The following is a 20066-nucleotide window of genomic DNA, read 5'->3' on the forward strand; positions in this document are numbered from 1 at the left end:
CGCCCTTCTCCTTTGCTCGTCGTGTGGCCTCAGGAGCCGCGATGAGGGCCCGGAGCGTGGCAGCTGACCGTTCGCTCTTTCCTTCCTACCTGCTCTTGCAGGAGCACTCGGGCCGCGGCGGGGAGGACCATAGCTGCCCCACTCGCATTTCCCGGGTCTCCAGCCTGACCTCTGACCTCTGACCTCCCACTTCTATATTTAACCGCTGATCTGTGCCTCTGGATGCCTGGAAGGCGGCTCACTCACACTTAGCACGTCCGAGAGGGAACTTTTGATTTTCTCTGCCAGCCCCACCCCCCACCCAGTTTCTTAGACCCCATTCCACCCTGGCTTCCTTCCAGGCCACAGCAGGTCCCTCCCCTGCTTACAGCCCTCCATGGACCTGGCCTCGCCCGTCACTTGGACCTTGTCATGCTGACTTTTACTTTCCGATGCTTCAAGCTCCCTCTTGACTGGGGCCCGTGTGGGTCTCTTCCGTGCCTGGAACACTCTGGCCCTGGACCTGACACTCAGTTCTCGAGCCACTGCTTTAGGGAGGCTATTACTCCCATCACCCCTTAAACGAAGCCCTGAATGTGGACAGCCAGGACCTTGTTGACTTATTCGTCTACTTCTTATCTACCTTTTCCTCACTCCCCTGTACGCGCCACAAGAGCAGGGACAGCTTTCTCCCTACAACAGTCCCCAGCACATGGACAGCTGTTGATGAATGGGTGCACGGATCCGGATGGCCAAGACCTAAAGGGAGAAGGCCCAGGGCTGGCACTGTGGATATCAATGAGGTAGCAAATGACAGGACCAGGCAGGGTGCAGTGGAGTGTGGTGGCCCCTGCCTGCCTGGGCTAAGTGGTGAGGGGCAAAGAGGGCAGGGGGCCGTTGGAGATAAGAGGAAGAGCAAGTGCCAGAAACCACAGGACCCACTCGCCGGATTGCAAAGTACATGGAGAGGCGGCCAGAGGGCGACTGGAGGTCCAGTCCCTGCAGGTCTCACGTGCTGGGCATGGGAGTGACAGGGGCACGTGCTTGTTTACACACTGTACGTAGTGGCCCTGAGGCGAACAGACCAAAGCAGTGGTTCCTAAGCCCTGCATAATGAAGTCTTCTGGGAACTAAGAAAACAGCCTGAGTCCAAGTCCCACTCGAGGCCCCTTAAGTGAGAATCTCTGTGGATAAGCCAGCCAGGTACTAGCTTTTTTTTTTTTTTTTTTTTTTTTTTGACAGGCAGAGTGGACAGTGAGACAGAGAGAAAGGTCTTCCTTTGCCGTTAGTTCACCCTCCAATGGCCGCCGCAGCAGGCGTGCTGCGCCAATCAATGGCAGGAGCCAGGTACTTCTCCTGGTCTCCCATGGGGTGCAGGGCCCAAACGCTTGGGCCATCCTCCACTGCACTCCCTGGCCACAGCAGAGAGCTGGCCTGGAAGAGGGGCAACCGGGACAGCATCTGGCGCCCCGACTGGGACTAGAACCTGGTGTGCCGGCGCTGCAAGGCAAAGGATTAGCCTAGTGAGCCGCGGCGCCGGCCTAAAGTAGACTTATTTTTAAAAGACATGTTTCTATTTTTTTTAAAAATGGACTTCCTATGACACTTCACTCCCCGAATGTCCACCATGGCCAGGGCTGGGCCAGGCTGCAGCTGGGAACTTCATCCAGGTCTCCCACACGGGTGGCAGGGACCTCACCATTTGAACTGGTGCTTGGGTATGAGTCTGAGCAGGAAGCTGGAATTGGGGGTGGAGCTAGGACTTGCATCCGGGCTCTCCAGTGTGGGACGTGGTGGCCCAGCACCTCTTAAGTAAGCTTAGTGAACTAACACCTGGGGACAAGTCACAGCAGCTGGTGGACCTTGATGACCACATACCCCATCCAGATAGAGAAACGGGGCACCATGCCCCTGAAGCCCCCTTCCCACTTTCCCCAGTACCATCATGCTCCTATTGCTTGCTGTAGAAGTTGCTTTATTCTCACTGAGTAAGGCATGCCCTGGAAAGAACATACCACAGCTTATTCTTGCCACTGTTGGTGGACAGTGGCAGTGCTGCTTTTGGGGCTATTAGGAATGCTGGTATGTGAGAGTGAGGGCGAGGTGTGTGTTGCCCCAGGGTGCCCTGGGAACACTCACCAGGGCCTACAGACGCTGCGTCACAGGACTCTGAATACGAGACAGGAAGTCACGGCTTACACATGTGCTTATCAGGTTGGCAGCAGCGGGGGAGGGTGAGGGTGTGGCCACGGCAGCCAGCGGGACGGGATATGGAGAACGCGGACTTTAGTTCCCATTGTGCTGCTAACCTCTAAGATGCTGGGTCTCGGGTCACAGAAGGTTCTGGCTGCCTACGGTTTACTTTATGTCACTGCAGGGCTAAGACTCCAGTAAGATAATCTGAAATGTTAGCACGAGGCCGGCTACAGCTTTAACTGAAGCAGTGCTGGATGAAACGTTACTGATGTCCCCCAAGTTCCACGGAGCAGGATAAACTCTGTGATTCCAGCTTTGTTACTGGAAATCTGGGGGCTGCTGGGGAGCCGTGGACCAGCCGGCTCCAGCAGCGCTCCCGCCCTTTGTTCCCCCATCTCTGCCCTTCCCTTGCCTTTATGAAGTAAAAGCCTCTCGCTTGGGTGAATGGGAAAAGCCACCGAGCTGTTTGGAAGAAAAGACCAGAACATTGTCAATTCACGCAGAAGGAGACCAACGGGGCGTGTCGGGTGTGAGTCACCCTCATCCCTGCAGGCGCCCGGGAGGTGCCCAGTGGGGAGAAAACACAGCCCGGGCTTGGCTTCCCGGGAGTCTGGGGTGGGAGGTTGGGAAGAGGAGTGGCTACGCAGTCCGGTAAAAGAAATGAAGGCAGGGCACAGTGACCTCTGCGGCGAAATCCACGACTTGCGGGAGTCGCATGGCTCAAACTGATTTAAAAACTTCTGCTGGCAGGGTTGGGGGGTGCGTGCATGTATGAGGGAGGGAGGAGCTCAAAGATGCCTTCAGCGCAGTCCAGAGTCCGGTGGGATGGAAGTGTTAGGAGTGGCCACGTATGTAGTGTCCCTGGGAGGGAATACCCAGGACCCCAAACGCACAGGAAGCTGAGTGAGTGCGAGTCAAGAGGCTGTGGGGGAAAGCCTGCCGTGCAGGAGGAAGGGGCTGGACACATGGGGTGACTGACAGGCATAGGGGTGTCTGTGCCACGGGCCTGGAACTGCAGCCACACAAGGGAGCAGCAGGCATGCGCAGGTTGGGTGGGGACTGGGTCACAGCAGCTGCGTGTAGGGAAGGCACGCGTGCGCTCTGTGCAAGGGGATATAGCCCATGGCAGGTCAGGCTCTGATGGTTGGCGCTGAGTGGCGGGGCACTTGGCCAGGGCTCCCTGGGGCCCCAGGGCTCTCTGCTCATCTCCCTAAGACCCCTTTCCCTTCCGCAGAAAGGGCTGCCATAGGTGGCAGCCTGGGCGAGCGGGCAGTGCTGAGGTTTACTTAGCTGTAAAGAAACAGCAGAGTGCTGGAAGGGGCGTTGAGGGCCAGTTACGTGCCTGGTGCTGTGCACACACTGACGCAAGTTCTGAAATCTGGGTCAGTTTCACTGGTTTGCAAACGATTTTTTTTTTAATGGCTAGTGAGATCATTTGCCCCAGGTCACACAGTAAGGGGTTGAAGCTGTCGTCTGATCCAGTCTGATCCCTTAGGAGCTGCTGGAGAACAAGGTGGGTGGATGGAGGAGGGTGCAGCAAGCAGCTTACAGAGAACAGCAATTAGAAGACAACCTCAGGGCTGGCGTTGGGCACGGCGGTTAAGATGCTGATTGGGAGGCCTGCATCCCTGGGTTCAAGTTCAGGCTCTGCTCAAGTTTCAGCGTCCTGCTAATGCTCACCTGGGGAGGCAGCAGCTGATGGCTCAAGTCGTTGAGTCCCTGACACTTATGTGGGAGACTGGAATTGAGTCTCTCCTGGCCCCAGGAATCTGAGTGAATTAGCAAGTAGTGCTCTTAAAAATTTTTTTTGATAGAGGGAGAGAATGATCTTCAATCTGCTGGCTACTCCCTCAAATGGCCCAGGCCAAAGCCAGGAGCCTGGAACTCCATCCTGGTCTCCCATAGGGGCGTCAGGGCCCTGAGCACTTGGGCCATGTGCTGCTGCTTTCTCAGGTGCATCAGCAGGGAGCGGCACTCTAACATGGGAGGCTAGCATCACAGACATTGGCCTTAACCTGCTACACCACCGTGCTAACCCCCAGGTGACTTTATTTGGTAAAAGCAGTTTTTTCACAATACATTTTCTGTGAACTTTTTGGAGAGCCCTTATCTACCCTCTGTGTGTATGCGCACAGGAAGATGGTATGCTGCCATTTTGAGCTTTGTCGCCATGGGACTCAGCAGCCCTATCCTCGGATCCCCCCATGCCCCAGCCCGCCGGGCTGTCGGCCACTCACCATGTTGTTCCAGAGGGCAATGGCCATCTCGGCATGACCGCGCTCTGAGAAGTGGAAGCAGTCGTCAGAGAAGAAGGTGAGGTCAGTGTCCCCTCTCTGCAAACGAAGGCACGGGGCTCAGCACCCTGGGCCAAGGATGCAGCTACCTGCACCCACCCCACCCCAGCAGGTGCACGGACTTTGCTCTTCTCATCCTCCAACTCCCCGGCACTGGCCTGTGGATTCCCTTCTATCGCCATGAGGCAGCTAGCGGGGCCAGGCCCCGGGGGGGGACTTGGTCACTGCTGAGTCCCTCCTTTTCTTTGCAAGTGCATCTAAGTTCCAATCATGCTTTTGGAAAAAAATAAAACAAAAACACCCTGGGGAGCCCTTTTGGAGAGAGATGCTAAAAAGGCATTTAGAGAAGGAAGCCTCAAAATGTTCATGGAAACACTGAATTAAAAGATAAGTTTATTTTAGTGTGAAATCCAGGCCCTCCCCACCAGTATGCATCTTTTAAACGCTCCATTCCCTGAGCCACCACCCACCCCCCCAGCTCACCCCGTTCAGTGGGACGAGAGTGTTCTGGAAGAAAGGCTGCACAACGACGGCGAAGTCCTCACGCTGCACGTACTGGTGTGAGTAGGAGAGCCTGGAGAGGCCGCTCTGGGGAGGGGAGGAGCTTGCTCAAGCATCTGGGCAGGGCGGGGCGGGGCCGCTCCTGCTGCCTTGTGGGTTGAGATGGAGTCAACCCATTGACGAATGGTGACTGCAGGGGGCTGGCTTGCTAACGGGACCCACGTGTGCCTTCGTCCCGCACCTCACCGTGAGCAGCTGCGTCTGGAGGCCCTGTGTTGGTTCTCAGGGGCACGGCGGGGCTGGCCCCCGAGACCCTTGGTGGAAGCAACTCCCCACCTGCACAGCTCCTGGACCAAAGGCTGCCCTGCTTCCTGATGGCTTGAAGAGGTCAGGTCAAATCCAGGCTCCAGATCAGCTCCAATGAGGATGACCTCATACACCAGCACCCCAAAGCACCCATGGACTTGGGGGGTGACAGTGCATAGTCATTGGATTTATTAAATGCCAAAAACATGGGCTGTAAAGGGAACCCACTAGAAGTACTTGCCCTCAAGGGACCTGTCATGCACAGAAGAGGAGACAAGATGCAAACGCCCGAGAACCGTCTATGGCCCCCGAGTCCAGTGAGTGCAGACTGACTCTGAGCTGGGAGCTGTCTTGCTTTTTAAGTGAAGATGGGTTCATTCGCAGAGGGACTCGGGTGGACGTGGAGGGATGTGAGTAGCAGAGGGGGGTGGGGAGAGGAAGAAGAACTGGGCTAGAAGTGAGGACAGAGGGGCTGAGCCTTAAAGAGGGAGGCAGAGGAGATGAGGCCAGGGACTGCCACTCCTTTCCCGAGCTGGGGCCCGTAATACAGGGTGCTGGGTGGAGGATGGACTCCAGCCCGCAGTTTCCTCCAGGAGCCAAGTGCTGCTCAGGCTGGGGCTGGAGGGGTGGGGTTCTTCCGACTTCCTCTTTGGGATCTCTCCCTCCCCTCCCTGACCTTGGTTCTCAAGTTGCCTACTTAACCATCCTGGGGGTGGGACCTGTTCTCAGCCAACCCTTGCTAAACTCGTGACTTCTGGGTTCCCACCTGGGGCAGAGAAGGGAGGGCTACAGGGCGTACCTGGAGGTTCCAGTTCACTTTCTTCAGTTCTTGCATCTCCACTGAGCTCTGAGAGTATTTGAAGCAGGTGCAGTGGCTCCTGTGAGACAAGAACTCATGCGTGAGCTTCAGTTCCCTGGGCTTGGTCCTCCCAGGAGGCTGACTCTGCCATACACAGGAAGTGGCCTCCCACAGTGCCCCGCAGTGTGACCCAGAGCATCAGATGGTGGGCATGGTGTCCGCAAGGCACTTGTTCAGAGAGAAGGGAGGAGTCAGTGGTGGATGCCTCGCCCCTGTGGCCTTTCTCTAGAGAAGGAATGGGTAGGGAGGAGGCCAGAGTTGTGGGAAGATGGCAACAATGGCTCTGTCCCCACACTACTGGGACCTCTGAGCTCTGCCAGCGGTTCAGGGCCTTAACGAGGAGGAATGCAGCATCCAGAGTCCAGTCCTTGGCCGGGCCACCTGAGGGCCCAGCGCCTAGCCAAGAGGGGGAACCAGCTGGTCACCTGCACAACAAACCCATTCACCCCAAACTGGACTCCTCCCCCGGCAGCATCAGTCACACACACACTCTGAAAGCCCCTCTGGCCTCAGCAGGTGCCAATTTCTAGCCAGGGTCCCACTGAGGTTAAATGAGCTGGGGGTGTCCCAACAGGGCTTCGGCCCCTCGGCACCTGGCCTCCAAGCCCGGATCTGATCAGTAAAGGACAGAATAAAACTAGAGCTTCCTGGGAGGCTGTCCCAGGTGGGCCAGGTGCCCTACGTGTGTTTCCTTTCAACCCCTCGTCTACCTTACAAGAAAGGTGCGGGTGTTATCCTCACGTTCCGGGACAGGTGTCCCACACAGCAGGATGGGAGGCTGGATGCAAGCCCACCCCCCTGGACTCCTCAACAGGGAGCAGCTCACTGAGGCTGGGTGTCAGCGGAGCCAGGTCAGGGAGGCCTAAGGGGCCATTTGGTCCTGGTCTCCCTTTATAGGAAAACAAACGGGTGCAGAGCACTTCAGGGACTCCCGTGTAGTAGGTCTGCAAGGATGGACGGGTGCTTCCCTCTGCTCCGGTCTCCTCCTCGGGCGTCTGAGTCCCGCCCTCCCCAGGGTCCACACCCTCGGGACCCTGACCCGTCCACTTACTGAGCTGCCAGCAGTGTGGCACATCTCCCGCCTTGGTCCTGGTGCAGGCCGGCCAGCTCCATGACCTCCACCACATTGACAAAAGTCCTCGGAAGCTGTGGAGAGCCGGGGCGGGGGGGGGGGGGGAGGTGCATGAGTCTCCTGGCACTCTGGTGGGAGACGTGGGCACTGCTGGAAGGGGGGACGGGGGGACGTCTGCCCCAGTTTTACCACTGAGGAAACTGAGGCCCAGGACCTCACGGCTGGGCGGTGACTTGTACGATTTCACTAAGCCGTCTTCGGTGCCCACCCCCACCATTCAAGTGCCACCCACGGAGCGGGGAGGGCTCTGCTCAGGGTGCAGCCCGGGAGAGTGCCCCCAGTGCATGGCAGGCAGGCAGGTTGCCTGCAGGCCCCAATCTTTCCTACCTCCTCGTACAGGACGTCCAGGGCCTGCTGGATGTGCTGGACGTACTCCCCCTCGGAGCTGCCCTCCTGAGAAGAGAAAAGCGGCTCTCGCCAGCCCCTGGAGTCCCCCAAGAGAGGAACCCACAGCACAGGAGGGCTCCTGGGGCCCAGGCGGGGAAGCCCAGTCCCGGTTGCTGGTTGGCAGATTCACCCACAGGAAGCCCTGTCGGGACACCTGCCAGACCCCAGGAGTGACCACATCCCTGCTCCAAGGCAGCCTCGGCCACATCCACCACATGGGTCACCATGGCCCTCTGTCCTGCAGGCGTGGGCACGACTTGGAGCTATTTGATTTCCACCATCCCTCATGACCCAGCCCAAGGGGCATTGACCCAGCTCCCCAGCTGGAGGCAGCCGGGTGGAGGGTTGAGGTAAACAGCAGGTGCTCAGTGAATGCTTGCTGACCGAATCCCGTGCTTGGCTTTATACTGTGAGGAAGGGACTTTGGGATATGACTCATTAGAAGGTATCAGAATAGGAGACTGATACAGAGGGTGGCAGTGACTCGAAGCACTCATACTAAACACAGGAACACGTGTGTGGGTGGGCTCACGCTGAACATGGAAGCGGCATTCTCCCTTGGACAGGAGTGGAGCTCTAGCAGCCCGTGACACCTGCATCCCATAGGGATGCCGGTTCAAGTCCCGGCTGCTCCAGCTCCCAACTAATGGCCTGGGAAAAGCAGTGGAAGACAGCCCAAGTGCTTGGGCCCCTGCACCCATGTGGGAGACCCAGATGGAGCTGTGGGCTCCTGGCTTCGGCCTGGACCAGCCCTGACTTGGCAACCATGTGGAATAATGAACCAGTGGATGGAAGATTTCTCTCCCTGCTTGTCAAATCTCTTCATAACTTAAAGTTACAGGAAAGTTTTTAAAAGTAGTCATGGAAAATATTTTAGATTTTCTGGAAACCCTGATAAGACTTTGACCCTTGCTTGGGAATACAGGAGCCAATGCAGCTGTTCTCCCAGGGACCTCTCTGAGCATGCGTGAACGAGGGGCCGCCTGGGAGACCAGGCAAGTGTGACCCTGGAGAGGGTGGGGAGGCAGGCTCGGGGCCTGCACAAGGATACGACAGAGCTCAGCATCTCTCTCCTCCGGTCCCCTGAGGGCCGGGTCAGGGGCCTACCGGATTCTCGCAGAAGTGACACAGGTCATTGCCCCCCACGAAGAGTGTGACCAGCTTCCAGTCCTTCTCCAGGTCGATCTCCTGAGGGCACAGACATCCCAGGTGAGGCCCACCCTCTGCCTTTCACCCTCTCTTTGGGCCACCCCGCAGGGGGACTGGCTGTATCCGGGCATTTGCTCAGATGTAGGGGAGGGCCCACTTCCCCACTTCCTCAGGCTTGTGGAAGGCTGAGTGGATTAACACTCTGGAAATGTGAGCCGAGGGCCAAAGCTGCAGCTAGAAGCCAAGGCCCAGGGCTGCCCTGGGAAGAACTCCTCGAGCCTCCCTATGGGCAGGGGGCACTGGAGGAAGAGCCCAGTGTGGCCCGAGCGGTCAGGCAGGGGCTGGGAGGCCCTCAGAGGAGCTGCCCCCTGAGCTCCCGCCGTAACAGGAATCTTGCCAGCAGCTGGATTCCAAGGCACAGGCACGCAGTGTTGCAAGCAAAGTGGCGGTTTGAAGTTCTGATGGGGCCGGGGGAGCGAGGAGGAAGGATTGGAATGAGAAGCCTATTTTTAGGACCTTGCGTTTGAATACTGGGGCTCTGGGAAGCCAGCGCTGGGGTAAGGTGGGAGCTGCCCGAGGCCAGGATCTCGGCCAACTCTGCCCCCGTCCCTCCCGCAGCTGCTCCAGGCCGTGCCCGTGGGAAAGCCCGCTTTCGTGGATCCTGCGGCCCCTCTTAAAGACAGGCTGGTAGCAGGAGCCACTGCGGTCCAGAGGGGGTCCTGGAGGGACTGCTGTAGCCTCCCCAGCTTTTCTGGCGTAGGCCGGCAGCCTGTACTCACAGGGCTGTTTCTCATTCGCTCCACCAGGTCCCGGGCTTGGGCTGGCATGTCCCTAGGATGGAGAGGAGATGGGGGCATTAGAGTTGCTTAGGAGCAAGGTAGACCTAGGAAGACGAAGGCCAGCCCGGGTTACCATTTCACAACGTAGGAAAAGCCTCCCATTCTTAGCACATCTCAGCCTGGGTATAGTCCAGGAGTTGGCCATGGGCTTCCTCCTTGCCTGGCTGAAGGACACCTTGACCTTGACTTCTAGGCCCCAACCCTGCTCCTTTACGCTTCCCTTCTCTGTGGTGACCTCCGGCGACTCCACCATCCCTCGTCTCCTTGCAACAACCCAGGATGGGGGAGTTGTACAGGCACGATTATTCTCCTTTAGCCCCGTCTGCCATAAATAAAATGACGAACGACAGGTATCTGGGTCTGTGGTACAGTAGCCAGCAACGAAACGGAGTAGATGCTTGGTAGACCCAACACTGTGGATGAACCTCAGAATTTTGCTGGATAAAAGTTGATCACGTGGGAGACGCAGACGCTGCTCCTGGCTTCGGATCAGCTCAGCTCTGGCCCTTGTGGCCATTTGGGAAGAGCACACCAGCGCCTGGAAGACCTATTTCCCCTCTCTGTAACTCTGCCTTTCAAATAAATCAAACACACAAAAAGAGGATGTGCTCTGTGCTCTCACTTAAAGTTTTAGAATATTCAAACAAACCTACAGGATGGAAAGTAGGTTAGTGGTTACCTGGAGAGACAGGAAGGGGTGGGAGGGAGAGATGACAACGGGGCAGGAGGCAGCTGTGGGGATGAGCAGGGTTGTCATCTTGACAGTGATGATGGCTTCACAGGTGTATACGGATGACAGAATTTACCAAATCCTATACTTTTGTAAAGTTTATTGCATGTCAATTAGACCTCAATAAAGTTGTTTCTATAGATGCACAGCGTGTGTGTGTGAGAGAGAGGGCAGCAAAGGGCACGTAACCAAACTATTGTGCAAGAAGTCACAAAAGCAGTAGCCAGCACCGGCTGGGCCCCTTCCAATCTTTGCCTGTCTGCAGGCAGCTGGGCCCGTGGTCAAGCACACACAGCCCCACCCCTGCCCTTGTACTCATCGAGGTGAATCTACACATCTCGGATCACACCCCTACCTTATAGCTGGTGATGAGCCCATCAGAACGCCAGGAGGAAAGCCTGCCTGGTTAAAGGTGACCACAGACGTGCCCATCACTTTGACAGGTTCACGATGTGCCCCAGAGGATTCCTGGGTGGTAAGCCCTCACCGGTCGCCAGGGAAGGAAGGCAGGCAGGCCCGCAGCCACCTCCCGCCTCGCTCCAGGCCCGAATTGAGTCAAACCTTTCCTCTGAGCCCGTTCACATCCCCTCTACCTCCTTTTTAACTCCAGGGACCAGGGCTTCCACCTGCAGCTCTGCTGTTAACTTGCTGTGGGCGCTGCTTGCATGAGTGCCTGAATCCCGCTAGGGCCAACTCCATTTCTAAGGGAAGAGGTCGCACTGGAGGATGACGGGGTCTGTGTCTATGTTTAGAGGGCCCAGCTGCTACTTGATACTGTTCCGTTCCCCTAGCTGCGCTCCACGACCAAGCACAGGAGGCTTCGGGCAGCGAGTCTTCCACACACACAACGCTGTCTTTTTTCCAGAAGCGATTTCCCCATGGCTCACTCTCCTCAACCAGACCGCGAGCTCTCCAGGCACAGGGGACTCGCCTTTTGGGGTCCACCTCGGGCCCAGTCCTTTGCAGCAACTGAACAAATCCTTGCTCATCGCTGAAGGTTAGACCTGGAATAAAACTTTGATTTCCTAATAACACCAACACTTCTGTGTGCTTGCATATTCTGTGCTGTGCTAAATAGACTATTTAACCTCAGTTCCCCCTATGCCTACACTGAGGGGGTACTTTTGTTATCTCCATCTACAGATGACACAAAGAAGACTCAGGCCAGGAAACTTGCCCACGTTCCCCCAGCTGGCAAGCCTTAGAGCTGGGACATAGACACAGCCACTCTAAACCCCTAGACCTCATCATCTTAGGTGCCGGGCTGTGCAGTTTATCTCTGTCCGCAGGTGAACTCGGTCTCGTCCACAGTGTTGTGAATGACAGAGTGGTGATAGAGTCCCCGAACAATTCCACAACCTTGCTTCAGTCAAGGGCTTGCTCTCCTCTCTCTAATGCTGGACATCAGCTGCTGCAGTTCCCAGCTCCTCTGGCAGAGAGGCTCAGCAGCACGAGACAGACAAAAGGGAGAGAAAGGGGGGAGGGCTTCAGCGCCCGCAGACCAAGACACAAACCCCTGCTTCTCGAAGCCTGCGCTATGGAAATTACAATGACTACAGTGATCTGACGTTGGCACCATGGCTCTGCAAAGCCCAGTATTTTTGCAGAAAAATAACTTCTTCCTGCTTGTGACGTTGAGGAACTGACAACGCTTCCTGTGGCTCAGACTTACAAACCCAGCCAAGGGCCCAGGTGAGGGCTGCTGGGGGGAGCGGGGAGCAGTCCCTGTAAACAGTGAGTCACGCAGCCGCGTTTCCCTGGTGACCTCCACGCAGCAGTCCTCCTACAAAGCAAACACCCAGCACAGCACGCTCCCTGCAGAAAACCAATGAGCTGGGTCAGGCGCCTCGGCTTTTGGCTTTCACGATCTGGATTGTTGTCAACAACAAAAATCCCCATGAAAACAAACAAGCCCCAGGCTGTCGGAGGGGCCCTGACACCTACTCACCCGCCCGCCCTCCCTCCAGAGTCCAGGCACAAAGGGAGGAGAGGTATGGGGGCCCCTACAGAGCCCAAGCTGAGCTCTGTTCTTGGGTGTAGAGATCCTCCCTGCAGGACTGACCAGAGTCCCTGCAGAGCCCTGGCCGGCAGCGGCAGCACCACGGGCAGTGCAAAGGCCCTAGATGTAGCCAGGATCTGATCCTGGTTCCTGGGTGGCTGTGGCTGTTCAGGAAGCTTTCTGAGCCCCTGTCCTCCTCATGGTGCCCACGTCCAAGGCTGGGAGGCTCACAGGAGACAACCCTCACACAGGGTCACATGCAGAAAGTGCTCCATGCACAGCTGTCAAGTCCACCTGGGCCCGGGCTCCCAGACACCATCCATCTCCCACCTCCATCTCCAGGCCCTGCCCTCCCGTCTCCCTCCCCAGGTGGCGTCTACTCACTGAGCTCTGGCCCCTTGCACTGCTACGTTGAGTCCCATGGTTCCCTCCAAGGTTCCAGTAGAAAACCCCAGGATGGAAGGGTTGAACTTCTTCAGAATGTCTGAAGAGAGACGGGGCAGAGCGCCCCCGTGGCACCTGAGCACGGGGTTCAGGTCTTACCAGAATTGGCTGACTTCCTCCCTTGCAGACAACCTCCCCTGCCCCGGGGGAAGGCCATGGCCACAGGGTGGTTCTTCCCCTGCTCCTACTTACTGGGCAGTGTGGTGTGAGTCTCCAAGGCCCCGTCCCCACCAATGCTGGAGAGGAGGAAGGATGTCTGTTAGAATCACTCAGACCTGCTGTTGTGTGTACTGTTGCATGGACAGGCCGGAACCGGGAACTCTGAGCCCGGGGCATGGGGTCAGCACTGGGCCGTGGGGTGCAGACCTCATCCTTGTGGCGTGGCGTGGAGAAGCACAGCACGCACGCCTCTTTCAGGAAGAGTTGGCAACAGAATAAGTCAAACGCATCCTCACCTCCAGGAGAGGCCCCTCCAGAACATGGGTGGGTCACTGGAGTTGCTTGGTCGAGCGCCCATGGCCAGCTGTGAAAGGCAAAGGGGAGGTTCCGGGCCCTGCTCCTCTGAGCGCATCTCTCTCCTCGCCTCCCCTGGCTCTGACCCTTCAGCGAGTCCAAGCCGAGCCCCGCGCCAGGGTTCCAAGCGTAACGCACCCGGCTTCCACACCATCTGTACCTTCCAGCTATACCATCAGGTCTAAGCAAATGGATCCCTCTCGAGTGCCAAAGCACGAGGGTCTTGGGCCAGGCTGTCCCGTTACCCACACCCCATCCCTTCCTGGAACACTGAACTCCCTCCTTCCCAGTTGCTTAAACCCCCAATTCATTCTCCAAGGCCTCATCAGTTCCCATCTCCTGTATAAAATTTTCTCTAATTTCCTGTCTTAGCAAAACAGGGGGAGCGCTGCCTGCAGGGCCAGCATCCCATAGGAGCACCGGTTCAAGTCTTGGCTGCTCTGCTTCCACTCCGACTCCCTGTCAATGGCAGTAGAAGATGGCCCTGCCACCCATATGGGGGACCCAGCTGGAGCTCCTGGCTCCTGGCTTTGGCCTGGCCCAGCCCTGATCAGTGTGGTCATTGGGGAAGTGAACTTTTGGATGGAAGATCTTTAGTTCTCCTCTGTCTGCCACTCTTTCAAATAAATGAAAATAAAAACTTTTTCAAAAAGAATTGTCTCCTTGAAATTTACAAAAGTAACGCATAGCTGTCTCAACTGTTGAAATAACACAAGGACTTTAAACAATGAGTCACATACACACAGCACCAAGGCTAACTCCTGCCTCTCGCCTGGCGTGTGCCCTTCTACAGCTCTGCGTTCAGACCAAGATGAAGACTCATCGCACACCCGGGGTGGTGGTGGTTTCTACAGAAGTGAATACATTCTTCGGAAAGTCCTGGGAGTCACCTGTATCCGTATCCATCTCCTCCCGCGGAACTTGTTTTCCTAGCTGCAGGGCCTCTGGAGGGCCAGGATGGGGTCTCACGCTCTCTCTGGCTCGGCATTGCCCATGCCCATTGCACATGGCGACTGCTAAGCTGTTGGCTGATGCAGTTCATCTGGGGGGACTCTGCTACGTGCAGGGAGTTGGGTTCCCTCTGCCTCAAACAACGGGCCCTTCAGTGGGCAGTGGGTGGAGAAGTCTTTCCTCTCCGGATCTAGGGGGACGGAGAAGAGCTCCCTGACCGTGGAGGCAGACTTGGACAACTTGCCTGGGAACAGTGGGGAAGGGGGGCTACTTCACCCCGGCGCCGGAGGGGCAGCCGCAAGAAGAGGTGATGTCTGAGCTGGACTGGGCGAGACGGAAGGCAGGGCGTATACGGCGTCTGATGTGGGCAGGCGGTCAGTCTGGGGCCCATGTCAAGGAGGAGCCGATCCTGCACAGGCCCTGGCTGCGCACGAGGGGCCCCCCGGCCCCCGGCTCAGTACTCACCGTCAGCGAGTCACCCAGGGCAGCTACGACTTTGATATCTCCTGGTTGGAGCTCATGGACTAGGGGAGACAAGAGATGGCCGTGGTGGGGGTGGGGGACATCGCCTCTTCAAGCAGAAGCATACCAGGGTCTGTGAGTCTGCCCTGGTCCCCCGGTCCCCAAGGCACTCATTTCCAGCCTCAGGCTTTAGCAATTTTGCCTCTTCCATTCATTTGAAGCAACCGAGGCACTGAAGGTTCCAGGCTTAGGGCCGTCGTCCAGCTGAGAGGAGCCCAGTTCTCACGGGGTGGTCCAGAAAAGCCCCCATTACAGACATGCAGGACCCAGCCCTGGGCAGGGAGGCCGGAGGGGCTACCACTGGGACCACAAGGAGACTCGAAGTGTGATTCGGTGGAGGGGACTGTGCCCCTTCACCCCTGGGGGCCCCCCGGGTCCTGGTCTGCATCGCACGGAAACCAGCTAGAATGCAAGCTTCCTGCTCGAAGCTCCGGGGTGCATCTGCAGGGCCTCCCCCAACCCCACTCCACCCCGAGCGGACACTCCGCAAGACTCCTTGCTGCAGCAGGGGATGGTGTTTTCACTCACCTGAGTTCGGAACACCCCTGGAAGCATTCCACGCGGTGCACAGGAAGTCACTGCCCCAGTTCTAAATCAACCAGAGGAGAGACAATGCCAACACTCACTGTGCAGGAAGGTGAGCTTCAGCCCAGGAAGTTTTGGAGGGAGCTAGAGATCTAGGGGACCACGGGAGGGTAGGGCTGCCAGCAGTGGGTGGGCTGCGAGAGAACTCAGAGGGGAGGCCCAGTTGTCTGCCTGCACAATGCACGGTGCACATGCACACGGCATGTCCCATCCCAACTTAGCCACACCCTCGAGTGGAGCCGGCAGCTGCCCCCAAGCAGGGGAGGCTACAAGAACCCATACAACAGGTGGTCTTCCTAAGGAACACAGATTCAGATCCTCGCATAAGAGAGTATAGGTGTGTTTTGGTTGTGTTTAGCAGTGAGCCCAATTGACAGCAATGATAGTGCAAGAGCACAAACAATCATCAAAACACTTTCAGGAAAACATGGAACTTCCAGAGCTGCAAAGCTCCCGGGTTTCCCGCGTCCTCCTCCTGCGTGATGTTTAGCATGTGCTGTTTAACTGCTGAGCTACCGCGTCCTCGCAGGAGTACACACCAAAGCTTGCCACTCTGGGTTCTTTCAGTCACCTTTCCTTGTCTCTGGAGCACAGAGCACAGTTTCCAGGTGGGGCACAGAGGGCACAGAATGGACTGGTTCTAGAAAGCTGGGGAGGAGGACATCTCTTCCCACAGCCCCAGCTACCCGCCTGCCGGGGGCACAGCCAGGCTCCACCGACTGACTGCCCGGGCTCTGAAGGCCCACCTGCTCTGCCAGTCACATGAAAAGGAAGTCAGACCTCGTCAGAACCTCCTTATGGTGACGGAGCTTCGGCCACACTTCGTCTAAGTAGTGCTGCCTTAACCCAGGGGACTTTACTTGGCTCCAAGGGATGGCGTCACTCCTCACCCCGACAGAGTTATGTTTGGGAAGTTTTACTGAAATCAAGGACATGCTTGTGTGCAGAGGACACAAGTCCTTGGGGGAAAATACAATTTAAAAACCATATTAAAAAACGCGATTAAAAACCTATGCAGCCAGCGCCGCGGCTCAATAGGCTAATCCTCCTTTTGCGGCGCCAGCACACCGGGTTCTAGTCCTGGTCGGGGCACCGGATTCTGTCCCGGTTGCCCCTCTTCCAGGCCAGCTCTCTGCTGTGGCCAGGGAGTGCAGTGGAGGATGGCCCAAGTGCTTGGGCCCTGCACCCCATGGGAGACCAGGAGAAGCACCTGGCTCCTGCCTTCGGATCAGCGTGGTGTGCTGACCATGGCGGCCATTGGAGGGTGAACCAACCAATGGCAAAAGGAAGACCTTTCTTTCTCTCTGTCTCTCTCTCTCTCTGTCCACTCTGCCTGTAAAAAAAAAAAAACAAAAAAACAAAACAAAACAAAAACAAACAAAAACAAACCTATGCAGCCCCCTGCAGATGACACAGCTCAGGCAGACCGTGAGTTGGAGGCGGTGCGTTCGGGGTGCACCGACAGACACGGCCTGGGACTTGGGCATGCTCATCTCTCACAAGGGAAGACCCACGTGCTGCATTCTACACGGGGACACTGGAGCTCGTTAAACTGCAGTCTGGGGTGGGGCCCAGGACTCTGCATTCTGAGCAAGCTTCCGGGGAGCGTTGATGTAGGCGGAGAGCTGTGGAAACACGCACTCTCCTAGCCCTGGGCTTTCTCAACTCTTCCAACAGCAGAAGCAAAGACTTGTAATCCAAGAGGGCAGGCGCATACCTCTGTCCGCTGCCCCTGCTCCACCTGGGCATCCAATAAAAACGTGGGAAATCAATAAACAAATGCCTGATGGACAAGACGCAGCAGATATTTCTAATAGGATGCAACTTGGTCACCAGGTCAACAGGCACAAGCTTCCACTGGGCTGCCGTGAGCTGAGAGAACCCAGAGTGGAGGGAGACCTGCAGCCCGCAAGTTCTCACCGCTCCTCAGTAATCCCATGGAGGTCTCGACTCCCTGGTGCGCTTACAAAAGGTCTTTCCCCAACCACTCCTGCTGGTCTCCACTCCCCCCACCCCTCACCCCCCAATCTGGGAGATCTTTTCAAGATCTGAGCCCGACCATGTCACCATGCCCTAAAACCACCAAGGCCTTTCCACCTATCTCCACTTGAAATCCAGCCTTCTGACTCAGGGGTTCAGGCTTGGGTGGTCCGGCCCCCAGAAACCCCTCGGACCTCCTCTTCCTTGCTCTCCGTTCTGTTTATGCTCCCCAGCCACTCTGACGTCCTGTCTCTTCCTCCAATTCCACGGACTCAGCCCGAGCCAGAGCCTTTGCATTCCCTGGGACTCTGTTTCTGGCCTCCCATGGGGCTGGCATCTTTCTGTCATGCGTATCTCAGTTCAGGCCTCCCTCAGAGAGGCCTGGCTTGGCCCACACAGCTCTCTCATCCTGTGCTGCTGGCGTTCAGCTACTCACTGGATGCCTCCTGCACAACACTGCAAGCTTCGGAGGCCTGGGACCTCCCTGGTTTCCTCCCCCTCTCCCTGGGACAGTGCCTCGCACATAGTAGATGCGCAGTGAGCAGCCGGGAGTCTAGTAACTCCCCCAGGTGAGAAGCCTGTCGATACTTCTCAGGACCCCTTCTAGCTCCCAGCATAAGGCTGGACCCAAAATCAGGTCTTTTCCGATTCCAGACCCACCATAGGTGTGAAGCTTAGCTGGGGGTTGAGCCCCTGTCTTGGTGGCCTCCTGCAGGGTTTAACAAGGTCCTGGATTCCACAGGCCATCTTTGGAGCAGCAGTCCCTACAGCCATGGGCTGTGAATCCTCCGAGCTAGAACGGCTAACTCAAGCCCAGCAATGCCCGGGGTGCACAGGGACAACTGAGGCTCCTTCACAGGTGGCTTCCACCTTCCAGGGAGCCCACGGCACCTCATACTCACTGCTCCCCTCCTCATCCCTTCCCAAAAGGCTGCGCGACCCCATCAGAAACGGAGGCGGTGAGCACAGGACGCAAAGCTCAGAGAAAACTGGCCCAGGGCACTGCCCCCAACCTGAGAAACTGTTAAGACAGCCCTGGGCTTCCTGCCTGAGTCTTATGTTCCCACCCCCTGTATGTCATAAGGGGTCATCCTGCTGGAGCCTGCACCGCGCCGCAGGCCCCTGGCAGCTGCAGGTGGTGAGCGTTACCTCGACGGCTGGCCTGCTGGGGTAGGTGTAGTCACTGTTCCGGAAGGTTCTCAGGAAAGGCTCGTTCTGAGAGAGAAAAGAAACCACGCGAGGAGGTGAGCTGGCAGCTTGCGCTCCTGCATTTAAATAGGAGGATGATCCAAACCGCTTTTCCTTCATTCCCGAGGATTTTTACATAACAGGATTGGCACCGGCTTAAAAGGGATTCCATACATTCTCCAGTCCCGCTAGCTCCCTGCTTGTTTTCACCTTAGCAACGGGAACTCCGCCTCCCCAGTCCAGACCTACACATTCGCTTTGCTTCGCAATGTCTCTAGCAAGGGTTTCACAGTTCAGCATTTTTTTTTTCTCTTCCAAGAAGTGTTCTGGTTCTGAACATATTTGAATATCTGCTATTTATTCTCTTCTCTCTCTTGAACACTATGTCACATCCCCTTTAGTCTGCCTTCCTATATTTTGGTCATTTATGAGTTCTTGGGGCAAGACCTACCTCTACCTCACAACCAGGTTTGCTACAAGCCCAGCCAGGAATCCAAGTCCACCGATTGTCGGTGATGAGTTCATTAAAGAAGGAAGTAGACAAGGGAGAAACAGAGAATAGCAAGTGAACAAGAAACTGTGAAAATGAAAGCAAAACAAGACGCAGTAAGTGAGATGCCAATCAGGAAGCAAGTGGGCCCAGGGCTGGGAAGCCGCTCACAAAACGCGCTCATGGAGGACTTGGGAAAAGGGAATAAGGAAGGAAAACCACCATGCCGAAGAAGGGGAATTAAAGATTCGGGGGCCAGCACTGTGGCATAGCGGGTGAAGACGCCGCCTATGATGCCAGCATCTCATATGGGCACCAATTCGAGTCCCAGCTGCTCCACTTCTGATCCAGCTCCCTGCTAATGTGCCTGGGAAAGCAGGGGAAAACAGCCGCACGGGAGACCTGGAAGCAGCTCCTGGTTCCCAGCTCCTGCCTGGCCCAGCCACAGCCCCGCCATGGCAGCCATCTGGGGAATGAACCGACAGACGGGCGCTCTCTGCCACTCTGACTTTTAAATACTGTTATTAAGTCTTTAAAGACCAGCTCCAGGGTTGGAGATTGACTGCTCACAGCCTGAATCCAGCCAGGAGACGCTTTGTTTTGTTGTTCTTTATTTTGGCCCATCTGGTGGCCCAGCAAGGGGAGGAAGAGGCCCTCCAGGCTCTCAGGAGGGCCGTACACGGCTCAGTTCTGGCCGTAACCACTTCCTCTTGTCTCATACTAACCCTGTGCACACATTCGGGCTCCTGTCTGGCGTTGCAGACATCCGACGCCGCAACCCCTAGACCCTCCCGTTTTACAGAGAGCAGGGAAAGGATGGGTTTCAGGTTAGAGAGCGAGTAAGAAGCTCAGAGCTGGGGCCAGACCCAACCTGGCAGGCTCACACCAGGGTCCGGCCCACAAAAGACCCCGCTGGGAGGGCGAGGGGGAAGGGGCTCCCCCGAGGTCTAGGGGGCACAGCCTCACACGTAAACCTCTCAGCCCAGACCCTTTCTCCTGCAAGCCAGTGTTCCTTGCACAGG

The 20066-nt window shown here is 56.8% G+C and overlaps 1 protein-coding gene across 3 annotated transcripts in view; it reads right to left on the reverse strand.

Annotated features, from left to right (window-relative positions):
- PLB1 (phospholipase B1) overlaps nt 1-20066 on the reverse strand; it is a 118163-nt gene that overhangs the window by 3006 nt on the left and 95091 nt on the right. For all 3 annotated transcript variants that reach the window (XM_089324486.1, XM_089324490.1, NM_001101708.1), the window contains 13 exon segments: nt 18516-18581; nt 15330-15390; nt 14745-14803; nt 13271-13338; nt 13008-13051; nt 12756-12855; nt 9583-9634; nt 8762-8842; nt 7595-7660; nt 7187-7281; nt 6076-6154; nt 4953-5057; nt 4413-4508 (listed from right to left, as the gene is read on the reverse strand). In XM_089324486.1, coding sequence (XP_089180612.1) covers nt 4413-4508; nt 4953-5057; nt 6076-6154; nt 7187-7281; nt 7595-7660; nt 8762-8842; nt 9583-9634; nt 12756-12855; nt 13008-13051; nt 13271-13338; nt 14745-14803; nt 15330-15390; nt 18516-18581 — 972 coding nt within the window.

This window comes from Oryctolagus cuniculus, chromosome 2 (genome assembly GCF_051225735.1).
Source record: "Oryctolagus cuniculus isolate XC-2025 breed Fujian yellow rabbit chromosome 2, ASM5122573v1, whole genome shotgun sequence".
NCBI lineage: Eukaryota > Metazoa > Chordata > Mammalia > Lagomorpha > Leporidae > Oryctolagus > Oryctolagus cuniculus.